We start from the raw sequence: 25252 nt of genomic DNA, 5'->3' as shown, positions 1-25252 counted from the left end.
CAGACAGCCGCCAGGAAGGAGCGACCGTGAAAGGAAGCGACCAGAAAGTACTCTACTTGGTGGAAAACTCCCAAGACGTCACGCTAAAGTCTCCCGGTAGAGCCAGGGGACCTATCTTTCGCTGGGCCTGGCTCACAGTAAGTGCTCATCACCAGAGCACAGGGCAGGGAGACAGACAGCTTCCTCCGCACCTGCACAGACACGGTCTGGCTCCGGTCGGAATAAGCACGGCCACCAGCTCTCCCGCTCAGACTCCACCTGGACCCAGGGCTCAGGGCCTGTGCCCTCCACCTCGGATCCCCTTCCGGTTTGACGGTAACAGTGGGCGTCAGACCCCCAAGACTTACCACATTTCCTTTCGGACCTGGTTGGCCATCCATACCCGTCACACCCTGGATGGCGTTGGAAAGAAAATAACAGAGTGCTGAAGAATCAACCACAGTCACAGGGAAAATCCCACCCAACTCTGCTCGGCGTCCTGCCCTCACCGTGTCGGGGGACGGCAAACCTACTGGGGAGGGTCAGGGGTTGATATTAAAGAATCCCGCAGGCTCGATTGGCCAGGGGCCGATGGAGCTGTCGGGCCCGAGCGTTGGGTGGGCCAGGCCCGGAGAAGCCGCCCACCGGGACAGGGCCCCGACAGAACCATGGGCTACTTGCTTCCAGAACTTTCCAGAAGCCGCTTAGAGTGCCTTCAAAGGAGAAAATGAGGCATCCTGGCGACCGTTTAAAACAGCACGTGTCGCGTGAGAAGGAGAAGCTGTACGACCCACTGGCCTCTGTGCCTCCTCCCGCAAACCCACGCCTGCGGAGGGCTCTGTCTGCCTAGGAGCCTCAGAGCCCCGGCGACACCTCGACCAGCCCCGGGCAAGTGTCCGAGCGGGACAGACGTGCAGAGGTGACGGGCCTTACCGGAGGTCCAGGAGGGCCCGGGGGTCCCTTTGGCCCCAACAGACCACGCGGCCCCTGCAAGAGGAAAGGGCAAAGGACTGTTCACACTTGGCCAAGAACCCGGCGCCGGCCCTGCCCCAGGCAAGCCCCGCAGCCCCACCCCCACCCCCAGAGTGTTTGCAGCAACGCAGGTGTCCACACGTCCCGGGAAGCACGGGCAGCACCCGTCCTCGCCCGTGACACCTCCTCAGCCGCCCCACCTCTCCACCAGCTCTGGGAAGCAGGGGCGGGTGCATGGAATGAACCGGCAGCTTAGACAAGGGATCAAGGGGCACCTTCAGAGCAAGGGGAGCCTTTCAGCTCAATGGCGCCCTTTCACACTCGCTCGGGGCAGGTGCACACAACAGCTCTCCCAGGGGAGGCCACGAAGATACTCCGCTGCACGGAACGCTTTTGTCCACGTCTCGTTACTGGCTCCCTCTGCGCAGTGACATGTGACTGCCTTTCCGCCACCGGAGGGTGGAGGGAGGAGGAGCTAGTTCTCTGATGGGGACGTCGTGACCAAAGGCAGAGCTGAAGCACGGGGCTCGGGGTTTTTTTCTGGGGCGCCACTAAGGCCCAGAGCTCAACCCCTCCCCCCTCTGCAGCAAAGGTCACGTGTGGGCACGGCCCGTGTGCACGTGGAGGGACACAGCCCCAAGGCAGCGCCGTTCCCAGCACGGTTCATGAGATTCAGAAGGTAACACAGCAGAGGCATCGCCCGTCGCCCAAAGGAGCCCCATCCTGAACCTCACGCTTGCCCCTCTCCTGGGGGGATTTTCCAGCCTTTAACCAAGGCACGAGTGCCCTGAATTCTGACGGAAACTCCTGAGACTCGGCCGAAGAGGGCTCCTTCCCACACTCAGTGCCACTTAACTATCCCTGTCGTTATTTAAAAACCTAGCCCTGTAAATGCTTTCTAGAAGTTACTAACCCGCAAGGTGACGCTTCGGCGTGTGTTAAGGAGGGGACTGCGTAATGGATTCTCCTTAGAGGCGAATCAGGCATCCAGGGCATAACTTAGTCCCCGGTGAATGTGGGAGCCCAAGCCCAGGCTCTCTCCGCGTACCGCTTGCAAGGTTCTCCTCAATTAATGTCGCCAGATGCGTACCGCCGTGGCGACGCGGGCAACAAAAATGAGCCACTTCAGAAGTAACCACAGGTGAGACGTAAACGGTGTCCTTTGTCACTGAGGAAGTTTGCTTGGGCCCTAAGAGAACTCGGCTTCGGGAAAAGAGCCGTTTGCTGCCATGGCAGGACCACCCTGATGCAAGGCTCCACTTTGGGGAAGTGTAGACATCAGAAGGGATGGTAAACCGTCTGATTAGTCACCACAACTGCTGCTGGACACTTGCCTGGCGCACTCTGGGCGTCCACTATGCCTACAGCCTGGACACCCGCCATGATGGCCCTGCACATCCACCATGATGGCCTTGGACACCCGCCATGATGGCCCTAGGACACCCGCCGTGATAGCCCTGCATATCCGCCGTGATGGCCTTGGACACCCGCCACGATGGCCCTAGGACACCCGCCGTGATAGCCCTGCACATCCACCATGATGGCCTTGGACACCCGCCACGATGGCCCTAGGACACCCGCCATGATGGCCCTGCACATCCACCATGATGGCCTTGGACACCCACCATGATGGCCCTGCACATCCACCATGATGGCCTTGGACACCCGCCACGATGGCCCTAGGACACCCGCCGTGATAGCCCTGCACATCCACCATGATGGCCTTGGACACCCGCCATGATGGCCCTGCACATCCACCATGATGGCCTTGGACACCCGCCACGATGGCCCTAGGACACCCGCCATGATGGCCCTGCACATCCACCATGATGGCCTTGGACACCCGCCACGATGGCCCTAGGACACCCGCCGTGATAGCCCTGCATATCCACCATGATGGCCTTGGACACCCGCCACGATGGCCCTAGGACACCCGCCATGATGGCCCTGCACATCCACCATGATGGCCTTGGACACCCACCATGATGGCCCTAGGACACCCGCCATGATGGTCCTGGATATCCACCATGCCTGCAGCCTGGATACGCACCGTGATGGCCCTGCACATCCACCATGATGGCCTTGGACACCCACCACGATGGCCCTAGGACACCCGCCATGATGGCCCTGCACATCCACCATGCCTTCAGCCTGGATACGCACCATGATGGCCCTGCATATCTGTCATAATGGCCCTGTACATCCACCACAATGACCCTGGACACACGCCATGATGGCCCTGGACACCCACCATGATGGCTCTGGACATCCTCCATGATGGCACTGGACACCCGCCATGATGGCCCTACACACCCGCCAGGATGGCCCTACACACCCGCCATGATAGCCCTGGACACCTGCCAGGATGGCCCTATACATCCACCATGATGGTCCTGGGCATCTGCCATGATGGCCGTGCACACCCTCCATGATGACCCTGGACACCCACCATGAGGACACTGGACACCCCCCACGCCTGCAGCCTGGAGCTCCAACCACAGCCCTCCAGGTCTCGTCTTCTTCCCCTGGGGAAGGCCATATTTGCCCTACCAGCCTTCTTTTCCCTGCTCAAGAAACCCCCAGATGTCTCTGTTTCAAGGCTGACCTCCCCTCTAATTTATGATCTGGGCTGGTCCCTGGTTCCACCCAGAGCGGTCTCCTCCAGCAGCCCGTCACCACGCAGAGGAGAGAGAAGCCCACCCGAACGGGACTTACGGGTTCCCCGGGCAGCCCTCTGGGCCCGACTTCTCCATCATCACCCTGTGGGGGAGAAAAGAGGCAGGATTTTAGGGACACATTCTGAAGCCTGGACAGAGAGACAACATGCCTTCCCGCTGTGTGGAAGGACTCTCTGGCCCGGGGCTGCTTCAGCCTCTGCCGGATCTACTAGTCCGGCCCCAGCCGGGAAGGCCCGAGTGTCCCCACCCCGGGGAAGCTTCAGGGAACTGGGGGGATCCGAGGCCCTGGGACGCTCTGCTCAGGAGCTCACACACCACAGCCCCAGTGAGGAGAAGGCTGCACAGAAACATCAGGGCAGCCAAGAACCTGGTGACCTCGACGGGTCGTGATAGGAATAAATACTAGAATGATACGCGGTAGACTGAGACGGAAAACAGGTGGCTGGGTGGGGAGGGAGGGAGATGGCAGATGACAGGGAGGGAGGGAGGGAGGGAGGGAGGGAGGGAGCGAGAGAGGGAAATGATCGGAGCGCGAACAACGGAGGCCGAGTTGGAAGGCGTCACGGACAATCGCCAGACCCCTTGGGCCAATGCCCAGTAGCCTAACCTCTCTGCCCGGGCCCTACACGCGGCCTCTTCCTTCCAGCTGCAGAAGGAAATGCTGTCCTGGCTCCAAAGGTTCCAGATCAGGAGCTGCCATCGGCAACTCTGCTCCTCCCGGTCAGGGCGCCGCCCCCTCCTCTTCACCTCACGCACAGCCGGCCCTGCACACACGCGCGCACACACACGCACGCACACCTCCCCTGCTAAGAAGCACGCGCATCCGGGAAGACCCCTCTCTCCTTTCTCATAGTACAGTCAAGTGCGCTGGGGCCCAGACAGGAGAGGGGACCCTGGCAATGGCAGCTGAGAGCCGCTGAGGACAGAGGTACGGCCAGGCCCTAACTCACTTCCCAGAGTTTCCCAACCTTCTTCCTAAAACACCCCCGAGACCCCAAGACGCTGTGTAAGTGACCGGGGTGAATGGAGGGAGGGGCTCATAAGCCCACTCTAGCTTCTCTGCACATCGTAACTGTGCGTCACTCTCCCAGGAAGACGCACCTGACAAACCCCGGGGCCTCCGCAGAGCCCCCCTGTGAGAGGCCCACCCCCAGCCCGGGCTCCAACCTCGGGCAGAGCCGTGCTCCCCCCACCCCTGCACGCTCCCAGCCCTCCGCCTCCCTCCACCTCCAGGGCCAAGGACAGGCTTTTCCCAGACTCCCCACCCCCGCCCCTAAGCCCCGGGCCCCACCACCCCACAGCCTCCACCCAGACCACGTGACAAGAGGAGACGCGGAGCTCAGGACCTCTCCCGACACCCCTCCTCCACGGCGACCCAGGCAGCCACCTCCCGGAACTAGGGCACTCTCTCCGAGACCAGCGGCAGGCGAAAGCCTCTCCCGGACACAGGCCCAGCGGTCAAGCCAAACGCTTCCACCTGGTTTGTCTCAGAGGTGGCGTGAGGCCTGTCCCCACATCCCGTGGCTTCGCCCACCCACAGCCCCTCCTTCCCCAGCTGCACCCTTGCCAACCAATGACAGCACTGCCTGCGTTTCCCGGCGGTTCCAGCCCGGACCCCCCCACCCCGAGGGGACGGGCAGGCGGCTACTCACCCGATCTCCATCATCTCCCGGAGGTCCTGGCGGGCCAGAAGGACCAGGGTCACCCTAGGACGTCAAGCAGGGTCAGCGTTAGGCACTCGGAACAGTCACCCCCAGCCGTCTCAAATGCCCGTCCGTCTTTCTGCGATTCTGAGACCAGAAGCCCCAAGCCCGCTGAAGACTCCAGAGTGACAGGAGGTGGTTTTGGGGACTGGTGTCGGGAGGCAGGTTCGCTCGACCGGCTCCCACGGGCAGGCGGCGCCCTCGGACTCTGCGGGCTGGTGGGAGGGGGTCTGAGCGACCCCCTGCCAGCTTCTCCATGGGAAGCGGGGCACCAGCCCCGGCCCCACAGGGTCCCCAAGGAAGGGCTGCCGCCCCCGACCGTGAGCGTCCTGAGGGTCGGCGCTGGTCCACCTCCCGCCTCTCGCAGCTCTGGGCCTCGCGTGCAGTCGGTGCCTAATATGCACTCATCTGTCAAACGGACGGGCCCGGCGGCTGCCCTCGTCCCAGTCTCCACATCGCGGCTGGAGAATGCGGACGACGCGCCTTGATAACCACTATGTCATTCCTCAACGGGCCGCGGGCGCGTCGGATAAACCCTCCCGACACCGTCCCCAAGCGCGTGTGCTGGTGTGTGTGCACGCACACGTGCCTGCGTGTGCCCTCGCTGTGCCAGAGTCCGAAAGAGACACGCTCTGCTTCAAAGAGAACAGGTGAGGCAGAAAACGTCGGAGGAGCGGCAAAGAGCCGTCCCATGGAGGCGGCCCGCGCAGGAGGGAAGCAGGGGGCTCCGGGCCACGGCACGCGCCCTGGCCCCACCCCAGGAGCTGCCACCAGCTCCCGGAATCTCTGCCTGAGTGGCGCAGAGGGTCCCCGGCAGCGAAACGGTGGCCAACCGGGCTTTCTGGAACCACGGCGGGCCCCAGTGAAAGCAGATTTCTCTAAGGAAGGGCCCTCCCCTCCCCCTTCCACGCGCCTCGGGTACGGGGGGCCGGACGGGCTCGCTCACTGTAAGGGGCCCATGAGAAACCCACTCTTTCTGGGCTGACTTTCCACAAGGACATCGCGTTGCCACTGGTTTCTGGGAGTTTCTTTTGTGACCACCCCGGAAAGGCGGAGTCCCAGCCCCACACGAGAGATCCCAGGCCTTCCGGAAGGGTCTCCCAAGAAACACCTCCACCCTCTGCACAGAAGCCATCGGGACCTCTGTGCCGGTGACACGCACGTGGGGAACACTTACCCGGTGGCCCTTCTCCCCCGGCAGTCCAGCCAGGCCGTCGAAGCCGCGGTCGCCCTGTGAGGAACAGAGGGGCCTGCTCAGGGGCGCCACTGCACACAGCTTGGCCGCCCTTCCTCGGGCCGCGGTTCGGGCAGCATCCGCGCACCCCAGGCCCCAGAACCTCCGCGTGTGGCGGCCACAGGCCTCTGTTCGCCACAAATTCCGCTGTCGGCTCTGTGTTTCCGGGGCCCTTTTCCCCCAAACACCAACAAAGGCTACAAACACAGAGCTGACTTTTGTCCTAGGGCCACAGGCTCTGAGCCTCGATGTCACACGAGTGCCTGTCTCGCTCACCGCTACACCCTCAGCGCCCGGCACGGCCGGGCACACTCGTCACCAACGGGGGCCCCCTGGCGCCCCGGGCCACCCCGGGCTGCCTCCTGGAGTCGGGGCGCACAGCCCTGCCTCGCGGACGGTGCAAAGCACGTGGGGGAGGTCAAAAGCATGCTAGTTCAGGCTTAAGATGCCTCTGTTGTTGGAAGAAGTCCACTTTGTGCGGGAGAGACTCAAGAAGGCCCTTCTTCCCTCCTGCCGCTCGGGCGACTCGAGACCAAAGCCTCCTCTCCTGAGCTCGGGTCGCGCGAGGAGCACCCGAGCTCATCCACGCCAGCTACTAGGTGAACAGGCGTCTCGGCCGCCGGCGGGTGCGGTGACCCATTCTCCACCCCCTCCAGGTAACGCAGGAGAAAGGCGCCGTGCGCGGCCCCGGACGGCGCTCCAGAGCTGGGAAAGGAAGGGCCGGCCGAGAACAGGGGTGGGGGCTCCACACCAACGCGGGGGGGCGGAGGGGTGGCCACGCTGAGCCGCGGCAGCCGGGAGGGGGCAGGGTCTCTGCGGGCCCCGGCCGGTGGCCCCGCTGCAGGTTCTGTTCACGCGCACACGTGACCGACCCCGCGTTCGCTCACATACAAGGTCTACTGGCTCCCTGCGACACGGGGGAGCAGATGCCCCAAAACTGGTCGAGAAGGCTCCCCATCTCGTGCACCTGGCATTCGTCGCGTCAGCCCCCACGTGCGTGCTCTTGCCGTCTGTCCGTTCACGGACGGCTGGCAGAGCTGAGATTCCACGCGCCCCCCTCCCCCAATGCTCGCCACCTGCTCAGAGGGACCCATCTGCCCCCTAAGCAAACCAGCTGCAGTTGCCATGCTGGTTTGTGACATTCACCCCGGCAGCCCTGGTCCTCGACCGCCTGGAACCCGGCTGAGACACGGACCCAAGCAGAACCTTCCCCGCCCCCAAGGTCCCCCCACGATGAGCACGAACGTCATGACTCGTTACTTGTCACCACAGTGACCTTCGTCGCACCGCCGCCATGTTGGCCGTGCCATCAACACGGTGACGGCGACCGCGGCCGCGTGCAGGACGCCAGGAGGCGGCGAGCGTAGCCTACCTTCGGGCCCGTTTGCCCCGGCATCCCTCTTGCTCCGTCGCTCCCAGCTCGGCCCTGGAACACAGGAGGGAAACTGTCACCGGGGTCTGGGAGTCGTGGCCTCCTGCGATGCGAAGCAGCGTGGCCAGGCTGGTCCGGAGGACCCCGACCGGGCTCCCGGGGCTGCTGCGTGCCTCTCACGTGACTCCAGTCTTTCTGAGCCTCGCCGTCTGAAATGCCAGATGGGGAAAATGCCAGTCGCCTGTGTCCGGGATGAGACCAGGCTGCGAGACAGCGGCCAGGCAGCTCTGTGAGTCTGCGGGACTGTGGGTCTAGGGCTCCGGAGAGAGTGTGCCCGGGCAGCAATCCACAGCCCGCTTCCCTTGCACCGTTCGGAAGCCAGATTACGGACAGGAGGGTCACAGAAAGGAGGCCCCTAGGGCCAGTCCAATTGGCTACCAAAGGAACGGAGCCCCACAGTGGTGGCTTGTGTCACTAAAGCCACACGGCTGCCCACCGTTAGCAAGATGCTCATCCGTGGAGGCCACTCCTGGGGCCATTACTTCCAGCCATTTCCAGGAAAGTGACAAGGACAAGCCCACGGTCCCCACCCGACTGGCCACGGGGCTGAAGGGTCGGGCCCACTACCAAGGCCCCAGGGTCACCCTGGGAGAGCCCCGCCAGGCTTGAGGCTGCCTGGACAGGGCCAGGGCCAGATGCCGCCCTGCTAACGAGGAAATGTCAGCCCGCTGGGAATAAAGACCTGGCCCAGAAGAACGCCTTCTCTCCTCCCCTCGTCCCGCGTGCACCTGATCAAACGAGGCCCTCATCGCCGAGCACAGAGAACATTTGGAAAGCGACAGCTTTCGGCCTCAAAGTACAGGGGAGACAGGGCAGCAGCAGAGAAGAGAGAAGCCGGGGACCCGGGTGGACCCCAAGGAGCTGGTCTGTCTCGCCCGGGGTTAAAGTTTACACGGAGCTGCGGGGATGAAAATTCCCGTCAGGAAAGGCGCCCGAGCAACGCGGCTCCGGGGCAAAACGCCGAAGCCAGGCCGGGCGAACGGAGACACGGGTGGGGCCCCCGCCCTCTGCAGTTGTCCAAACCCTCCGGAGTCAAGGGAGATTGGTCAGAACGGTTCGCGTGATCTCCCGGCAGGACGTGCAGCGGCTCCCGACGACCAGCACCCCGGCTCCGGCTGGCAGCCCCCCCCCGCCCCCGAGCGGCGGCCAGGCCGGCACAGCCCACGGGGGTCCCCGCTCACGGCTAGCGCTGGCTCCACGGAGGCGTCCTGCCTGCCCCACACACCCTCCAAGCGGCCCGGGGGGCCCAGGGCTCAGCACGCCTTGGAGAGGCTCACACCCGCACCGGGTCAACCCCAAACAACCCCAGAGCTTCTCTTCGCCCGCGTAAGGCGTCTCTGGCTGAGTAGATCCGCTCATCAGTGCGCAGCGTGGGTTCGCCACGCTCTCCCTGGCTCGTCCGCACGGTGAGGCTTAACTGATAGGAACCTGTGACGTACGCCCCGTTCAGCAGCCACGGCCGTAGGGAAACAAACGGGTCCCCCACACTAGAACTCCCTCCCTGAGTCCCGGGGGGCCGGGAAAGCAGGCGAGTGACAGGACACTTCCTCCAAAACCGAGGCCGTCTCTGGAGACACGAGGCCGCCTCGAGGACATAAGGCCCGGTGAGCCTTTCGTGTTCTCGATGCTCGCGCCCAAAGGGCCACGGAAGTTGCCTTAATTCAAAATGCTTGTTAGGGGCGCCTGGGGGGCTCAGTGGGTGAAGCCTCCAACTCTGGCTCGGGTCACGATCTCACGGTTCGAGGGCTCGAGCCCCGCGTCGGGCTCTGTGCTAACAGCTCGGAGCCTGGAGCCTGCTTCGGATTCTGTGTCTCTCTCTCTCTCTGCCCCCCGCCCCCCCCCCCACTCCTGCTCTGCCTCTCTCTGTCAAAAATAAACATTGAAAAAACATAAAAAATAAAAATTAAAAAAACACAACATCAACAAGCTCAGGACGGAGGCCAGAGACCAGGTTGGCAGAGGCCCGCAAGGCACACCTGCCCCAGGACACACAGCACCCTCCGGCTCAGTTCGCGACCCCAGGGAAGGGGATCCGGCCGTGAAAAGCTGCCCTTCAACAGAGGGGAACCACCAACCGGGCTTCCGGCCCCGAGCCTGGCAGTGGGGGCACGGCAGACCCACCACAGACTCCCGCCCCCGTGGGGACCAGCTGCGGCCCACTGAGCCACAACGCTTACCCTTCTTCCAGGCTTTCCGGCCGGGCCAGGAGGGCCCTGCACTCCTCGGGGACCCTGTCCGCAATCAGAGAGGGCAGAGTGTCAGGGGGCATCCGTGTTTTTCAGAGGCAAAAGCAAAGCCCTGAACCCCTGCTCCTCAACCCGGCCGGGGGCTCGCCGTCTCTCGAGTGGGCACCCCCGGGCAGGGCACAGGGTCTGCTGCCCCCCGAGTGAGGGCCGCCCAGGGCACAGCCGGCGAGTTCCCCTGAAGACAGCGGCTGTTTCTGTCCCTCAAAGCTGCGCACAGAGCCACAGATCCCTGCCACTTCCTTAAAGAAATGCAGCTCTCCCCCCCCCCGACATGCCTGTGGGCACCACCCCCCATAAGCAGGACACGCCCCTTCAAGCAGCAAGGGCGAGGTGCCCACGTACCTGAGGCCCCATGTCTCCCGGCTCGCCCTTCAGACCTCCGCTCCCCGGAGGGCCCTAGGGAGACACGGTCTGGGTTAGAAATGCTCATCAGACGCCAGGGAAGGGGGCGCCCCGTGGGGCAGGGCTCCCGCTGCGAACCAGCAAAGCTCATGGTCCACGGAGCCCAGCGTGCCTGCCCTGGACAGAGCCTGGGGGCTGAGCAGGACCTTTCCAGTTGTTTGGATCTCCTCTGAGTTTTGAACCAAATTCTGGACAGTGGGGCTTATGGCACGAGAGCCGGAAAGCCCAACACAGAGTCTGCTTCTCTCTCCAGGCTGAAGGTGACAGTGGTCTGGCACGTTCCGTAGCTCAGGGCAGCGTGCGGCACCCTCACGACGAGGCAGGAGCCCCAGACGGAGGGGAGCAGCCCCGAGCCAGCATGGCCGAGGAAGGTGCTGAATGCAGACCGGGGGGGGGGGGCAGAGAGCCAAGGTGCCCCCTAGGGAACGGGGGTGGGGGGTTAAATCCTCCGTCTCCTTGCAAACTGCAAAGGCCGCAGGCACTCCCAGGGGCTCCTGTTTGCGGGCCCTGAGCGCGCCCGGGCACACACCACACACAGCTCGTGCGGCTGGGGAGGGGAGGGCTGGGGATCCCGGGTCTGTCCGTCCCCCCACCTCACCGAAGTGCTCTTGACTTTGGAAACAGAACTGTCAAGAGTTGACGACAGCCCAGAAAGAAAGAGGCTCAGAGCTCCCTGGGTCGCGAGGCAAAATGACAGCAGAGCTGGTGCGGCGGGCTGCCCAGCCCCCAGGCCACCACAGCCCCCCAAGCCCCTGCCCAAGGCCCCCAGTCCCGCTGGGGTACCACTGACAAAACGAGTGGTTGATGAGAGCTTAAAGTGTGCTCTCTCTGGGTGAGCTGGGAGCCCAAAGGGACCGACTGAGGATGTCCCCCACCCACCACGTTCCCCCTCCGTCCCCCACGTAGGACTCACCATGGGGCCGGGCCTCCCAGTCAGACCCATCGGGCCAGCTGGCCCCCTCAACGCCAGCTGCAAGGGAAAATGGGGCACACTGAGAAACGGCTAGGGTACTAGTCCTAACAGGTGGGGCTCAGCCGGGCAGGAAAGGCCCGACGGGGCGCACCAAGGACGGGGGCCTCTGCAGGAGGGGTCTCTGACGGAGCTCCAGGAACCTGGCACCTCAGCTCCTCTGGGACCTGTGAGCCAACACGAATGGAACGGAGGCCGTGCAGGTGGAACCGGGGGTGGCCTGCCCCACGGTGGGGATGGGCGTCCCGCCCGCTTGGGTGCTGACCTCCTCCTTGTCCCCAGCCGGCCCTCGGCTCTGGCGGTCCCCCAGCCCCGCCCAGAGTGTGACCCCGCCCCCCCCACCACAGCCCAGCTCGGCCTCCTTTCCCAAAAGGACCTCTCCTGCTTCTATCCTGTGACTCAGTTCCCCCTCCCCCGCACAATGCCATTTTCATTTTGGAAAAGATTCGTTCCAGTCATAAAACCTCGTAAGCCCACGACCCACTCGGCTTCCGTGAAAACACACAGCCAGGCAAGGCCCCGTCAGTAACTCCAGCCGCAGGCGCTGGGGTTTCTCACGCACCTCGTGGCATCACGTGGACAATTTATCCCACGGCAACAGCTCAACGCTCAAGCTGTCCTCTAATTATCCTCGCACTGTGATCACTAACATCACCTCCACGGTGCCAGAGCCACATAAATACCGCCCAAACGAGGGCTTACTTAGTAGTTTCCTGAGATGCCCCGTTACAGGTGACGTTCCGCCGGATCACCCACCCGCCCGCCTCACGGAACCGGGGTTCACTCTGGTCACCGGCCATCAGCAATCTGGAGCGTCATCAATCAAAACCTCGGCTCACTAACCAGCCAATTAGCAGAGAGCAGAGCCGTCAGGAAGCAAACGCTCCTCGGGACCCCCAGGCCAGGCGAGGGGCTTTGGGGCCCGCGGGTGCCGTCCCAGAGGCTCTATCTCGGTCCCGCCCCATCACTGGGAGCCCTTCCAGGGGCGCACGGGGTCTGTCTCTCCATCCCCCGCGCCCAGCGGAGGGCAGCAGACGGCCCCGCACGTCCGTATCCGGGAACCTGGACCCTCAGCATACACAGAGGAGCCCTGAGACACCTCCCCGACCTTTCCCAGTGCTCGCCTGGGCCCCCCAGACACTGGCGAGTGCACACTCACACATGTCCTGATCCCCCAGGGGGCGCGCCCCTCTCCCAGCCGTGCCCTGTCCCCTCCAGGTACCACGCATCACTTACCCGGGCCTGCTGCAGGATGGCCTGAGCCTGGGACTCCTGAGCCGACACCATGGGACCCTTGGAGCCAGCGTCACCGCCCCCTCCAAAGCGGAACTGCAGGCGTAAGACAGGGGGTCACCGAGGGTGCACCGGTGTGGGTGCCCACGCTGGACCCCGGGGCCTCCCGGGTGACAGCGGAGCCTGGCGGGGGTGGGGAGGCCTCTGGTTGGACAGTGTCTGGCCCGAGCCCCCTCCCCGGACACGCTGCCCCAGCCCCGCCTGCCGGCTTCAGCCCTAGGGCCACCGGAAGACCCGCCCCGAGTCTGGAAAGACCTTTCTGACTTCCACGGCATCTCACTCTGAGACCCCACAGCCCCTATTTGTTGCAAGAACAAGCCAAGGGCCCAGTGCAAATGCCTGTGCTGAGGAGCCCTAGCTCCTGGCTGCACACAGGGTACCCTCAGCTGCACCTGGCCTCCTGGGTAGCACCAGGTCGCCAGCCAGAAGACTGACCTCTGGGCCAGCGGGCCCGGGCCTGGGCTCCCACAAGATCAAGGAGGGACCAGCTGGCAGCATGCCCGCTCGGGGGTCCCCGCAGGGACGGTGGGAGTCTGACAAGAGGAGCAGGCTTTCAGAGCCAGTGTCCCTGCACCTGAGGTGGGCCACTTGGGATCCTGGAAACACCCCAGGAGAGCCTATTTCTAGGAGACAGATGTCCCACATTGGAGTGGCCTGTGGCCAGGGGATGGTCCCCCTCAAACACAGAGCCCGGGGCCCCCTCTCCACCGAATTCTGAGCCCCAAATCCACCCACGCTGCCACCCACGCACCCTGCCGTGCACCCCACCACCCACCCCCACAAATGATACTCACGGGCAACATGAGCATAGTTCCAGGAGGGCCGGGCAGCCCATCAGCCCCTGGAAGGCCTGGGCGTCCAGGGGGACCCTGTGGACAGAGGGCCCGAGACAGCTGGGTCAGGATGCAACGGGGATGGGGCAGGGCTGTGTCCAGAGAAGGAGGGCAGAGCCGCAGCCCACGAGGAAACCCACAAGGCAAGCACAGGGCCAGCAAGACCCCCGTGGCGCGGAATGTTCCAGAATCCAAGCACAGAGGAAAGAAGGGCCTGAGAGATGTGGGCTGAGGACGAGGAAAGGCTTCAGGGGGAGAGAAAGAGGAGGGAAGAGGTTCTGAGCCGGATCCACAGAGATGTGCAGGGAGAGGTGGGAGACCCAAGTGCAGGGGGCAGAGGGGCCACCCCGGGCGGCGGGCAGTCGGCCGAGCCAGGGCCCCCAGCAGCCAGGAGCGCCCCCTCCGGGCCTGCACACCGACTGGGCAGGCAGCCCAGGAGACCAAGGCCCACTTCCCCCATTTCCTCCGCCTGCCAGTGACCCGGCCCCCACGACGCTGCGTGTCTGTCGCTCAGACAGAAGGCGGTCGGGGTGACCCCTTGCTCGGACAGACACAAGGGACCCCAGTGAACGGGGGGACGTCCGCGGGACACAGACCCCTCTCGAGCAATCTCAAGAGCCCGTGTGTCCAGATGACACGGTGGCCCCCACACGTCCTATTAATCTGGTCCCCAAAGCAGGCCGCAGACAGACACCCCCCTATAGATTCTCTAGACTGACCCTGGCCGCTCCGGAACGCTACCAATGTGAAACGGACGAGACAGTTTATTAAAAAAAAAAAAAACGTATTATCAGCCAGCCTCTTCACAAATCCTGGCAGATCCCCACCCAGCCTGAGGCAGAGGTCGTTCGCTGCTGAGCCCTCCGCCTCGGAGTCGGTCCCAAATCAAACCCCAATTTAAGACGTAGGGTCCGTGCCTCCCCAGCACGAGACGCCAGCCACGTGGTGTCTCCGTGGTGTGCGTGGGCCTGTGTAGCACCGGAGGCCGGGGGCCCACTGGGGGCGGCCCCTCGTCCACTCTCCGCCTCCAGAGCCCCTCCTGCCATGCCCCCCACCCCTGCTCTTCCTGAGCCACGGTGCTGGGACTGCAGCCTTGGTGGGAAAGCCCTCACCCTCTCGACTGCAACCAGGATGACGCCAAGGAACAGGCAGAGGACGACCCGGGAACTGGGGGAAAGAGGGGCTTTGGAGGGAAAAGTGATGCCCCGCCCTCAAGAATCCACCCAAAGCTTTAAAACGTGAGTCTCGCAGAGCAACTAACCCACGACTGCTTGAAAAACTGTCCGCGAACCTTTGCCCCGTGCCCAGGTCTGCAACCTCGTCCCCTGAGCTGGAAGGCGGGGCTACGTCAGAGGCATCTTCCCATTTCCCAGGACACTGACCCCGGGCCCCCAGTGTGGCTCACTCGGTTCCACAGCCCGCGTGGGACGTCGAGGGACGCTCTGGCAAGCGGGCGGGGAGGTCGCGGGGACCCTGCGCGGCACCAGCTGCCGGATTAGAAGTGAAGTAAGCAATGTCACCTTTCCTGTGTCACTTGATCGGCTGGCCCCCAAATCAGTGCCCTAACTGGCTCGGAGGAGAGGGTTGCCAAGGGGTGACATGGCAGGGCTCCAGTCACACCTACACGTAGACACAGGTGGCCACCTCCGTGTTAAGAAGTCGCTGCTGGGGGCGCCTGGGTGGCGCAGCCGGTCGAGCGTCCGACTTCAGCCGGGTCACGATCTCGCGGTCCGTGAGTTCGAGCCCCGCGTCGGGCTCTGGGCCGACGGCTCGGAGCCTGGAGCCTGTTTCCGATTCTGTGTCTCCCTCTCTCTCTGCCCCTCCCCCGTTCATGCTCTGTCTCTCTCTGTCCCAAAAATAAATAAAAGACGTTGAGAAAAAAAAAAAAAAAAAAAAAGAAGTCGCTGCTGTTTCACCGGGTTTCCGGAGGCCGTTGCTGGCCCTGCGTCTGCACAGAGATGAAGGCCAAGGGCACTCAGATCCTTGGCAAAGCCGCCGTCAGCCGCGGCCGCAGACCCAGACCCGAAGCTGGGCCCGTGAGCCCTCCGCTCAGGGCCGGATGAGCTGCCCAGGGCCCGCCTCCGGGCTGCGGTGTGGGTGCAAACAGCACGCGGCAGCCCGAGCCGTTTTTCCTGAAAAGGGCGGCAGGGTGTCGGGAGAGGGGGCCCCGAGGGCCAGAGAAGTCTTTACGCTGAGGTATTTTTGCTTGGCTCTTAGACCTAGACAAGGAGAGGGCCGTGGCATGAATTCTCTAGATTCTCAGCAAGTGTGCCCTTCCTTCCTCCTTTTTAGGCCAGCGAGCTCGGGAGTGGCCGTAAAGCTCCGGCGGCCCCTTCCCGCGGCACATCTGACAACCGGGGTCGGGAGCTGTGCCCGCAGCTGGGGCCACAGCCTCGAGTGAAGCTGGCACATTTCTCCCTCACCCCGCTGACCCCACCTGCCCCAGCCAAGCCCGCCGCCCGGAGCAGGAGCGGGCACAGGGAGGAACGCCCGAGCCCTGCCCGTGGAGGCTCTCCGAGCCCCGGGAGGCTGGCAGAGCTGGACGGAGGCACTGAGATGTGCCCGGGACTGTTTCTAATTCCAGCCTGCCCCCTCTCAAAAGGAGCATCCCAGCATGCTCCCTGGTGTGAAAGCGGGTCCTTCTGGCCTCCGGGGGGCTCAAGGGATTAGCCACGTCTCACAGAGGGGGAATGTTCAAGCCGCAGCAGGACAATGGCCTGCCACGCCCAGGGCGGGGCCGTGCCACCGTGGCTCGCGGCCCTGCGGCTTATGGGACACCTTCACGTCCAGAACGGAGGCCCTTTCCCACGGGAGCACCTCCCTCCCTGCAGAATCGGATGCGCTCAGTGCCCTCCGGGGAGGGAGCGGCGAGGGAGGCCCACGCCCGTCTGTGACCGCGTCCTGTGTCCACGTGCAGAGACACCGGCCGTGGGGAATTTGTGAATAACCACGTGTGGTGGGTTGAACGGTGGCCCCATGGAAGACGCTTAGGAGCACCGGGAGAGAACAGATCCGCATGGCTGCCCCGGGAGGCGGGAGAGAACAGACCTGCCCTCCCAGCCTCACTCAGTCACACAGCCTCATACAATCCGCAACGGAACCTGCCTGTCAGGTGCCAGGGACCCAGCCTGGGTCCATTCCCCCGGCACGGGGCGTAAATCCTGCCCACCCGGGGGGAAAGCGGTGGCACGGTGGGGTGCAGTCCCCAGGGTGGTCCTGGGGACCCCACACGGCACCCGTGATGCACACTCTCTCGTGGGGGAGGCGGTACCGACCGCTGTTCCTTAGGGCAGGGCTTACGAACCTTGTAAGGCACAGAAAACACATCCAAGCAAAATCCCATGGGAAAGCCCGACCCTTGAAAGATAAGGAAGGGCGGGGGTGGGGGGGGGTGACCCTGCCGGGGGCACTGAGTGCATCAGATTCTGCAGGGAGGGAGGTGCCCCCGTGGGAAAGGGCCTCCGTTCTGGACATGAAGGGTCCTGAGAGGAAACCTGCATGTGAGATCCGGGCTCCCTGGGAGTGCTCTGCCCCGTGTGGGATCCACAGGGCCCTCGGGACACCCGGCTTTCTTGTCCCTCGTTTCCCTCTGAGCCTGAGGATGAAGTACGGACCAGGACAGCTGGCCCAGATCAAGCCTGCCCCTGCCTTGCCTCCGCCTCGTGGCTTTCACAAGCTTTCCCTCGGCCCACCTGGGCCTGGCCGTCTGTCACCAAGGGGCGCTGGACGGGGTGATGGCTCAGGCCCCTTCTCACCTCTGACACCGCCCAAGCGCAACAGCAGCTCGGAGGAGCTGACAGCCACCCAGTTAGGAAGACAGGCTCGACTAGTCCAGGCCACATAGGAAGTAATCAATAATTAGTAACAGGAAAGGCTACAGAACCCCAGGATGGTGGAACTGGGGTGGGAGGGAGGGGAGGGTCCTTCCAGATCACCCAGTGAAAACCTGTCACGTCCAGACAAGCAAATGGGGCCAAGCAGATAGGGGATCAGAACGTGCCACCCCAAAACGTACCACTTTGCTCCGAGGACGTGTAACCGAGCTGACGGTAACCGAGAATCAGCAAAAGTTCTCTGCCCTCCCCTCACCTGCCTTAAAGGAGCGCGTAAGTTTCCCTCTGGACAGATGGCACGAATTACCCACCACCCCCATCTGTACCAGAATCAGATCTGTACCAGATCAGGAGGACGCTCCTGATCACTGGAGACCGGGAGACCGAGCGCAGGCACTGAGAAAAGGCTGCACGAGCAGACCTTACTAAAACGACCCTTACCTTCCATTCGTTTCCCTGTATGTTTCCTAGTCACTTTCCATAATTTATCGCCCTTGGTCGAAATGGTACAGAAGCCCTCAAGTCCCTGTACATGTAAAACCTAAAACAGTAATAAAAGCGTGTGCCTGTTCTCCTATCGATGCCGTCTTTTTGTCCGTTTAATTTATAGGCCCCCATCACCAAACATAAGAGGATGGAGGGAAATTTTTTCATTCTACACAGGGATTCTGAGTTCTCCCTGCTGGCAGGTGGCAGGGTAGGATCCCGACTCTGCATCCAGTGTTCTTTGCCAGCTGATCAGCTGCGTATCCGGGGGACGTGGGCACAGAGAGGATGCTGAGCTTTGAGCAGGGACAACTCCTTAGACAATGACGGCTTACGCAGGGCCCAGAGGGTGGGCAGTGCTCGGCTCCTGGAATCGGCTCCCCCTCCCCACTTGGAAAGGAACTGGGGAGGCCGAGTGGGCTGCAGATTTCCCTCTGACTCCAAGGACAGCATGCTTCAGAGGAGCGGGTCCCTCTGCCGACCCCATCCCCAGGCCCCGTCCTCCTGGATCCTGGCTTGAATTTAGAGACACCAGTTGCTTAAACCAACGACATCCCACTGGCAGCGGCCTTGGCTCCTCTAACAGAGCCGCTGGGTCAGGTATGGAGCACCAGTCACCAACGAGACCACCCACCCCTGGCACCGAGCCGGTTCAGCCCAAAGGCAGGGGCCAAGTGGGGAGGAGTCCTCAGTGCCAGACAGCGCGTAGAACTGGGTGATGGGCAGGTGGCGGGTGGAGGGACGGACACTCGCAGCAACACCGAGGCTGACCAAGGTCCATCAGTACCCGTGCACCCAGTGGATAGCGTCCCGTCCTGCATCTAACGGAGACGACAGCACCTGCCACGCCGTGTGGTCCCCCCTCACTGACGTCTGGGCTCAGGCACACTTGTGGGTCCGTCTCACGACGGCCCCCGTGGGGGCAACTGGTCATACAGATCTTTGGGGAAAGGGCCCCCAGAGCGAGCTGGGGGAGGGACAGCAGAACCCTATGGTCTGGTCCCGCGGCCAGGGCAGAGCAGTGGCCCCGTGTCTGGAGTCGTGCCGTGTGGCAGAGAGAGGGGCCGCACGCGGCGAGGCCGGGAGGCGTGCGAAGGCCACCAGCCGCCATCTTGTTTGGTGCCCATGCGATCGGTCCTCAGAGGCCACCCCGCCGCACAGAACGCAGCTAACCCCAAACCCCTTGGTCAGGGCTCACCTGCTCTGTCGGCGGGCACACCCCCCCCCCACGTGCCCGGCACCGCTCCAGAGCCTGACCGCCAGACCCCCACGGACTTCCTGCCGCGTGGCCTCGGAAGCAGACCCTAGCCGCCCCTCCACACGACCAGACCCAGCCACCGGGCCCCGTCCACGCGCCCTCCCTGCGCGTCAGGTCCACACTCTCTGGGTGGTGTGCCGGGCCCTGGGGACAGCCATCCATCAGGACACACACACGCTCCTGGTTTCTCCCGTCCACAACCTGGCCACCTGATAACTATCTGTGCCCATGTCGATATTCACGGGACCAGAAAGAAAAAAGGAGACAAGCTGGGCAAGAACCCCATGGCCGCAGTACCCCAAAACTCCACTAGGTGTCAGAGAGAAATTGTGGCTCAGCCTTCACCTCAAGGGCAGCGACCTGGGGACACGTCCCTTTGCTCTGGGGACCTCAGGATACATCCCTTTGACGGAGGAGGGGGGAGAGCAGGGGGGGAAGGACATGTCCCTTGGACTGGGGGCGGGGGAGGGGGGGACTCCTGGATGGGTCTCTGTGACTGGGGAGGATCCTGGGACATGTTCCTTTGACCGAGGGAGACCCCGGAACGAGTCCCTTTGACCCGGGGCAAGCCCTCCTATTCAGTAGCTTGATTTCCAACAAGGAAGACAGAGTGTGGGGAAATCAAGGCCCAAGAAGCTCACATACTAAGGAAGGACAGATGTAGGTCCCGATCCCAAGTGACGTGGACAACACGTGGACAGCCTGACATCGCAGGCCACAGGGCCCTCTGTGAGCTGGTCACAGCAGCCTCAGTGGGACTCAGGCCTGGCACACTCTTGCCCTTGCAGGTGCCATCTGCCCCAGGCTCGGGGCTGGGCAGCACTCGAGCTCCCTAAATTTCCGAAGACGGACGCAATGAGGGGGTGGCGGGAGGGGTGAGGGGGCCAGGGGCAGTTTGGAGAAGAAAGCCGATATACCCGTGCACATGTGAGGACAAGGCCAGCCACAGAGCGGAAAGGCACACAGACAAGCCCACAGAGCGTGTGGTCCCAAGGAGCGGAGTCACCCCTTACCCTTTCTCCAGGGTCACCCACTTGGCCAGTGGGTCCCATCGTTCCCGGAGGTCCTGGGAGACCCTGGAATTAAAAACAAAATCAGGACAGAATTCAAAGATACAGTCGCAGGGCAACACCCCATTCCCACCTTGCTTCAGGGGAGGGTGGGGGTGGGCCAGGGCAGCGCTGGGCCCCGGGGGGTCTGCAGAGGTGGGTGCCCCCTCTTTTCCATCCAGGACCTTCAAGGGGTGCCACTGACCCCGCACCCCCAAGCACCTCCCACAGGCCCGGGAAATTAAACACGACACTCACTGCGGGGCCTTCGGGGCCCGGCGGCCCCTCCATAAGCATGCCCTGGAAAAGACAGGAGACAGCGTCTGAGACCCCAGGACCCCGTCTCTCCTGAGATCGCAGCACGGGTCCGGACCCCCGGCAGGGTGACCCCGTGAGGGTCACAGACCTGGGCCTTGGAGTGCATGCCCACCAGGGGCCCAGAGCAAGGAGGGGACGTGGCCAAGACCGTGGGACCGGCAGCCGCCTTCTTCCCAAGCCCCTCACCCTGCCGCTAGGCCCCCTGCCTGACGACCTTTACGGCCAAGTGGGGACAAGGCCTCCTGCCCCCTGCCCCCGTCAGCCTGGGCCCCAGAGAGGCCTGATGCGTAGCAGAGGGGGTCAGAAGACAGAGCTCCCTGGCCCGGGTCATGCTCCCCACTCCTGGGCATCCGCTTCCAGCCCCTTCCCAGGGCAGGACCCTCCTCCCGCAGGACGAGGGAGAGCTGTCAATGCCCGGGCCGGGCAGCCCCAACTCCCTCTGTGTCTCTTCCCACTCCAGGGGGCTCCGAGGCAGTGCACAGCCTTGTAGGAGGGAAGGGATCTCCTGCCCCCTGTGAGAACACAGCGGGCATAGTATCTGGGGGTCCCGGGACCAGCAGGCTTCAGCCACACTCGGGGGGCCGGCGACACACACAGCCACGCCCCCCCCCCCCCCCCCCCCCCGCTGATTCTTGAGACTGCCAGGACAAGGGTCAGGGAGCCGGATGTCCCTGGCCCCCCAGGGCAGACCTTGCGCCCCTGCTCCCCCAGACCAAAGAGAGTGCGGACTGCTTCCCCACCCCCGGAGGTGGCGTGTGCCTCTGTGCCGGGACTCTGCTTCCACGGTGACCAGTGGCCTTGAAAGACCTGGGGGGGGCGGGTCTCCCAGGGGGAGGACGGGGCACGCCCCGCTGAGGCTCGCAGACCCGCGCAGGCGAGGTCCTCCGACCCCCCAGCCTCCCCGCCGGGGCTCCCCGGTCACTGCCAACACGTGTTTACACAGATGTGCGCTCAGAGGACTATTTGTGCTTGAGATATACACAGGCAGTTCATCCAAATAGCTTTCGAATTTCCTCCTCTGACAAAGGCAGCTGAGAAGGCTCAGAAACCGGGCTGGGGTCAAGCGAGAGACCTCTGGCCGCGGCGGGGCCCGGGGCCCGCAGCCGTCTTCCCAGACACGCCGGCCGTTGTTCTCGGGGAGCTGGGGTGCTGCTGGCCACAGATCTCACGGGAGCCTGGGTGGGGAAGGAGGCCGCAGGCCGGGGCGAAGGGGCCCAGCACAGGGAGCCCAGACTGCCCACCAGGGAACGAGGAAGGCTTTGTGGATGGGGGAGAGCAGCGGCCTTCCCGCGGGGCCCCAGCCGGGTCCGCGCCCCACCAGGGTGCAGGCACCAGTCTCAGAATTCGGCAGGGAGAGTCCCCGCGAGTGACGGGCTCAGCCTCCGCCCAGCTCAGGACAACTCTGAGTGCACAGAACAGAGCCTCCGAGGGACGTCCACCGGGTAACACAGGACACGGAGTCTGGGGACTGGTCCCTGGAGGCCCAGGCCAGCCAGGAGCCGATAAACCGGAGTCCCCTGAGCTGAGAGGATTTCTGCCTTTCAAGGGGCCCCCGACCCCGCCGGAACGTGTGGATCCGAGGGGAAACGGCGGCCGTGTCCCTGGCTTGGAGGGAGCCAGGGAGCTGGTTCCAAGAGCCCCTGTGACATGAGTCCACCTCCCCGGAGGCAGGGCGCTGGGGCAGGGCGGGGAGAGCGGAAACAGGGGCCACCCCGCCCTCTGCGGTCAGCGGTCAGCTGTGAGACCCACGTCGGCCGGCTCCCAGGACTCGGCCATCTGTTTACAGAGCTAAGACTTTGAGAGCATCTCTGGGTTGAGAAACTGCGACTGTTTACACAGTGTCCCTGGGGGACCGGCGAGGCCCCTGTGGACACGTGGAACCGACTGGGGACTGGGAAGGACACAGCGCTGGGGCCAGAGGGAGCCCTCCCCTAACTGTGCCCAGATGCCTCGGTTTCCCTCACTTTGCGTAGACACGCTGTCTGTGTGGGACCATCTCTCCTCTGTCAGCCCCTCCTCTGCACCCCCCGCCCCCCAGCAGCTCACCTCCAGGCGACCCATCTGGCAGCTGCCAGCAGACAGGAAGCTCACCCAGAAGGTACCAGCCTGGCCTCTCCCCAGGCCTCCCCGGAGCCCAGGCACCTACCTGCCCTGGGGCCCCACGTTCTTCCCAGGCAGGACAGCCTGCCTGCCTCCGAGGCCATGCGGACCCCACAAAAGGCACCCCAAGTCAAGAGCGGATGCACTCGGGGACCAGACTGTCTGGGCACATGTGCAGTCAGTGAGATCAGCTCAGCGACGCTGCTGGCTCACCTCTGGCCAGGGAGGCCCGTAATGACCGCGGCAAACCCACTGTCCTCTTGGGGAGCCCCCACCCAGGCCACCCACGGCACTGCGCTCCCCCCCAGCCCACCTTTCCCCTGGGCCTGGTGTCGGGATCTTTCGTGTTGCTGAGCAGGAGGCCGCCTGGCACTGGTGCACCTCCGCACCTTCCCCTGCACCGCCACCCCCCACCCCCAGATAAGCCCTCCGTGGACCCGCAGGGGGTACCGGAAGAGGGTGTTGTCAGCCTGAGAAAAGCATGTGCGTCCAGCGGCCACGGCCCAGTGGGACGGACAGGCCCCATCCCCGGGGCAGGCCCGGAGGGAAAACACACAGCCCCGGGGGACGGCCTTTGCCATCATCCAGCTGCTTCCGCAGGCCGGGCAGGGAGCCAAGCCGGAGGGCTCTGCCCTAATTGCCCGCTGGGGGCTCCACCCCAGAGACGGGCCACATCCCGCCTGCCCTAGCCACGGGGCTTCGGGTCCCTCTGGGGGAGACCAGTGGTTGAGGTTCTAAAAGCACCAGAGGAGAGAGGCCACAAAACTCCCCGTCCCAGGAATCCGAGGTCGTGAGGCCCTGGGAGCCCCGACGTCCCGTCCCAGGCCCAGCCACCGGGAACCACCTTCTGGCGGCAGAAGCCTTAGCCCAGCTCCCCCTTGTGACCAGCCTCGGTGCAGGACATCGGCCTTCCCCTCCGGCACACGGACGACGTGGCAGGGTGGACCTCGGCCAGCCCCTCCCCGTTGTCGTGTCCACGGCCGCTGCCCGGCCCACACCGCCGTGGCCACCACACGCGGCCGCAGGGCCCGCCCCAGCAGGCTGACCACGTGGCGGCCTGTCCGCCCAGGGGTCAGGGCCCGAGCTCGGCAGCTCTCAGACCACCGGGGGGCCCCTGGTGCCCCCGGCAGAGGACCCGGCAGCAGGGAGCGGCCGCTGCGCCCCTGGGACCCCCCCCCAGCCCCTCATTCCATCACAGCCCTGTACTTGCTGCCCGTGACCCCAGCCTGGTAGAGCAAAGTTCATCAAAGTCCCTGCACGCGGCTTCACCAGTTGCCGCAAGCTGACCCCAGGCGGTGGCAGTGCCGGCCTTGGAGCGGCAGAGCCCGTGGCTGAACCCCTGCACTGCCCGGCCCGGCCTGAGGGGCCCCGTCAATCCCCTGACCCCTCCAGCGGCTTCCCTCCTCCCCACAGGTTCTGAGTCCCTCTCCTCAAGGTGCTGGAGGCCGGCATGGAGTGAGGCGCTCAGACCGCACGTGCTCAGCGCAGGGGTCTCGCCAGCTGGAATCCCAGGCTCCTCGGTCAAGGTCTAGAACATTCCCCCGCCTGAGGCCCTTTCCTCCAGCTTCCGCCCCAAGCACATGAGGCGTCCACGAGGGGCCCCGTGGGTCGGGCCGTGTCCTGCATGATCCACATGACCCACCACCCCCACCGACTTCAGAGAGGGGACGAGAAAGCGTCCTTACTGGTTCGATGATGGCAGGCTCTCCCTTCTGGCCCTTCTCTCCTCGGGGTCCTTCGATCTGGGTTCACAGAACACAGGGGGGCAGAGAATGAGGCAGAGAAGGGAAAGGGAGGCCCGACCTCACGGGATCCCAATGGCTCACGGCCGGCCGGCCCCAGCCCCGAAGCTGCGGGCGGGAAGGAGCCCCTCAGCCCCGCAGCCCTCACCCCTTCGTAGATGGTGTCCTGGTTGGCGGGCATGCCCGGCCCTATCTCCGACGGGGACACCGTGGGGTCGTAGTAGGGGTCGTAGTAGGTCTCGTCCAGGTTCCTGATGGTTTCTTCCGTAAACTCGCCTTCCAAGTCATCTTCCGGAGGCGGAGCAGGCTGGGAGGGAGGGGAAGCGGGGGGTCACCGGAGGACGGCAGGGACGGGGGCCTCCCAGGAGCTCGGTCGAACGTGCTGGGGCAGGCAAGTCACACATCCTCTCCTCCCGCCACAGGGAAACGTCACCCCGAGCCCCACAGCACCCCATGGCAAGCTAAGGCCGCACCGGGATCGGCACGCCGTGGGAGGGCGGGTGGTGTTGGGGGCTCCGCCCCAGGGCCTCGCGGTCTGGGGGTAACATGCCTCCCATCCCATCCCATGGACGGGTGGGGGGGGTTTGGACCCCTCAGAACGCAGGCATCTGCTCAAGGCCGTCAAGACTCAGGCTCCATGCGATGCACTTACTGTGCACTTATCCCCCCCGCACCGGCCCCCGACCCTACAACTCGCCTACAGCGCCTGGACCTGTCGTGCCAC

The 25252-nt window shown here is 64.2% G+C and overlaps 1 protein-coding gene across 2 annotated transcripts in view; it reads right to left on the bottom strand.

Annotated features, from left to right (window-relative positions):
* COL5A1 (collagen type V alpha 1 chain) overlaps positions 1–25252 on the bottom strand; it is a 149858-nt gene that overhangs the window by 61530 nt on the left and 63076 nt on the right. For both annotated transcript variants that reach the window (XM_058693633.1, XM_058693634.1), the window contains exons 8-22: positions 24677–24835; positions 24472–24528; positions 20627–20668; positions 20333–20395; positions 13704–13778; positions 12853–12945; positions 11560–11616; positions 10587–10640; positions 10176–10229; positions 7939–7992; positions 6510–6563; positions 5282–5335; positions 3667–3711; positions 913–966; positions 348–392 (exon numbers count right to left, since the gene is read on the bottom strand). In XM_058693633.1, the coding sequence (XP_058549616.1) occupies positions 348–392; positions 913–966; positions 3667–3711; positions 5282–5335; positions 6510–6563; positions 7939–7992; positions 10176–10229; positions 10587–10640; positions 11560–11616; positions 12853–12945; positions 13704–13778; positions 20333–20395; positions 20627–20668; positions 24472–24528; positions 24677–24835 (960 nt within the window). The remainder of the gene's footprint in view (positions 1–347; positions 393–912; positions 967–3666; positions 3712–5281; positions 5336–6509; positions 6564–7938; positions 7993–10175; positions 10230–10586; positions 10641–11559; positions 11617–12852; positions 12946–13703; positions 13779–20332; positions 20396–20626; positions 20669–24471; positions 24529–24676; positions 24836–25252) is intronic.

This window comes from Neofelis nebulosa, chromosome 12, assembly GCF_028018385.1.
Source record: "Neofelis nebulosa isolate mNeoNeb1 chromosome 12, mNeoNeb1.pri, whole genome shotgun sequence".
Taxonomy (NCBI): domain Eukaryota; kingdom Metazoa; phylum Chordata; class Mammalia; order Carnivora; family Felidae; genus Neofelis; species Neofelis nebulosa.
This window is presented reverse-complemented; position numbering and strand designations above follow the sequence as displayed.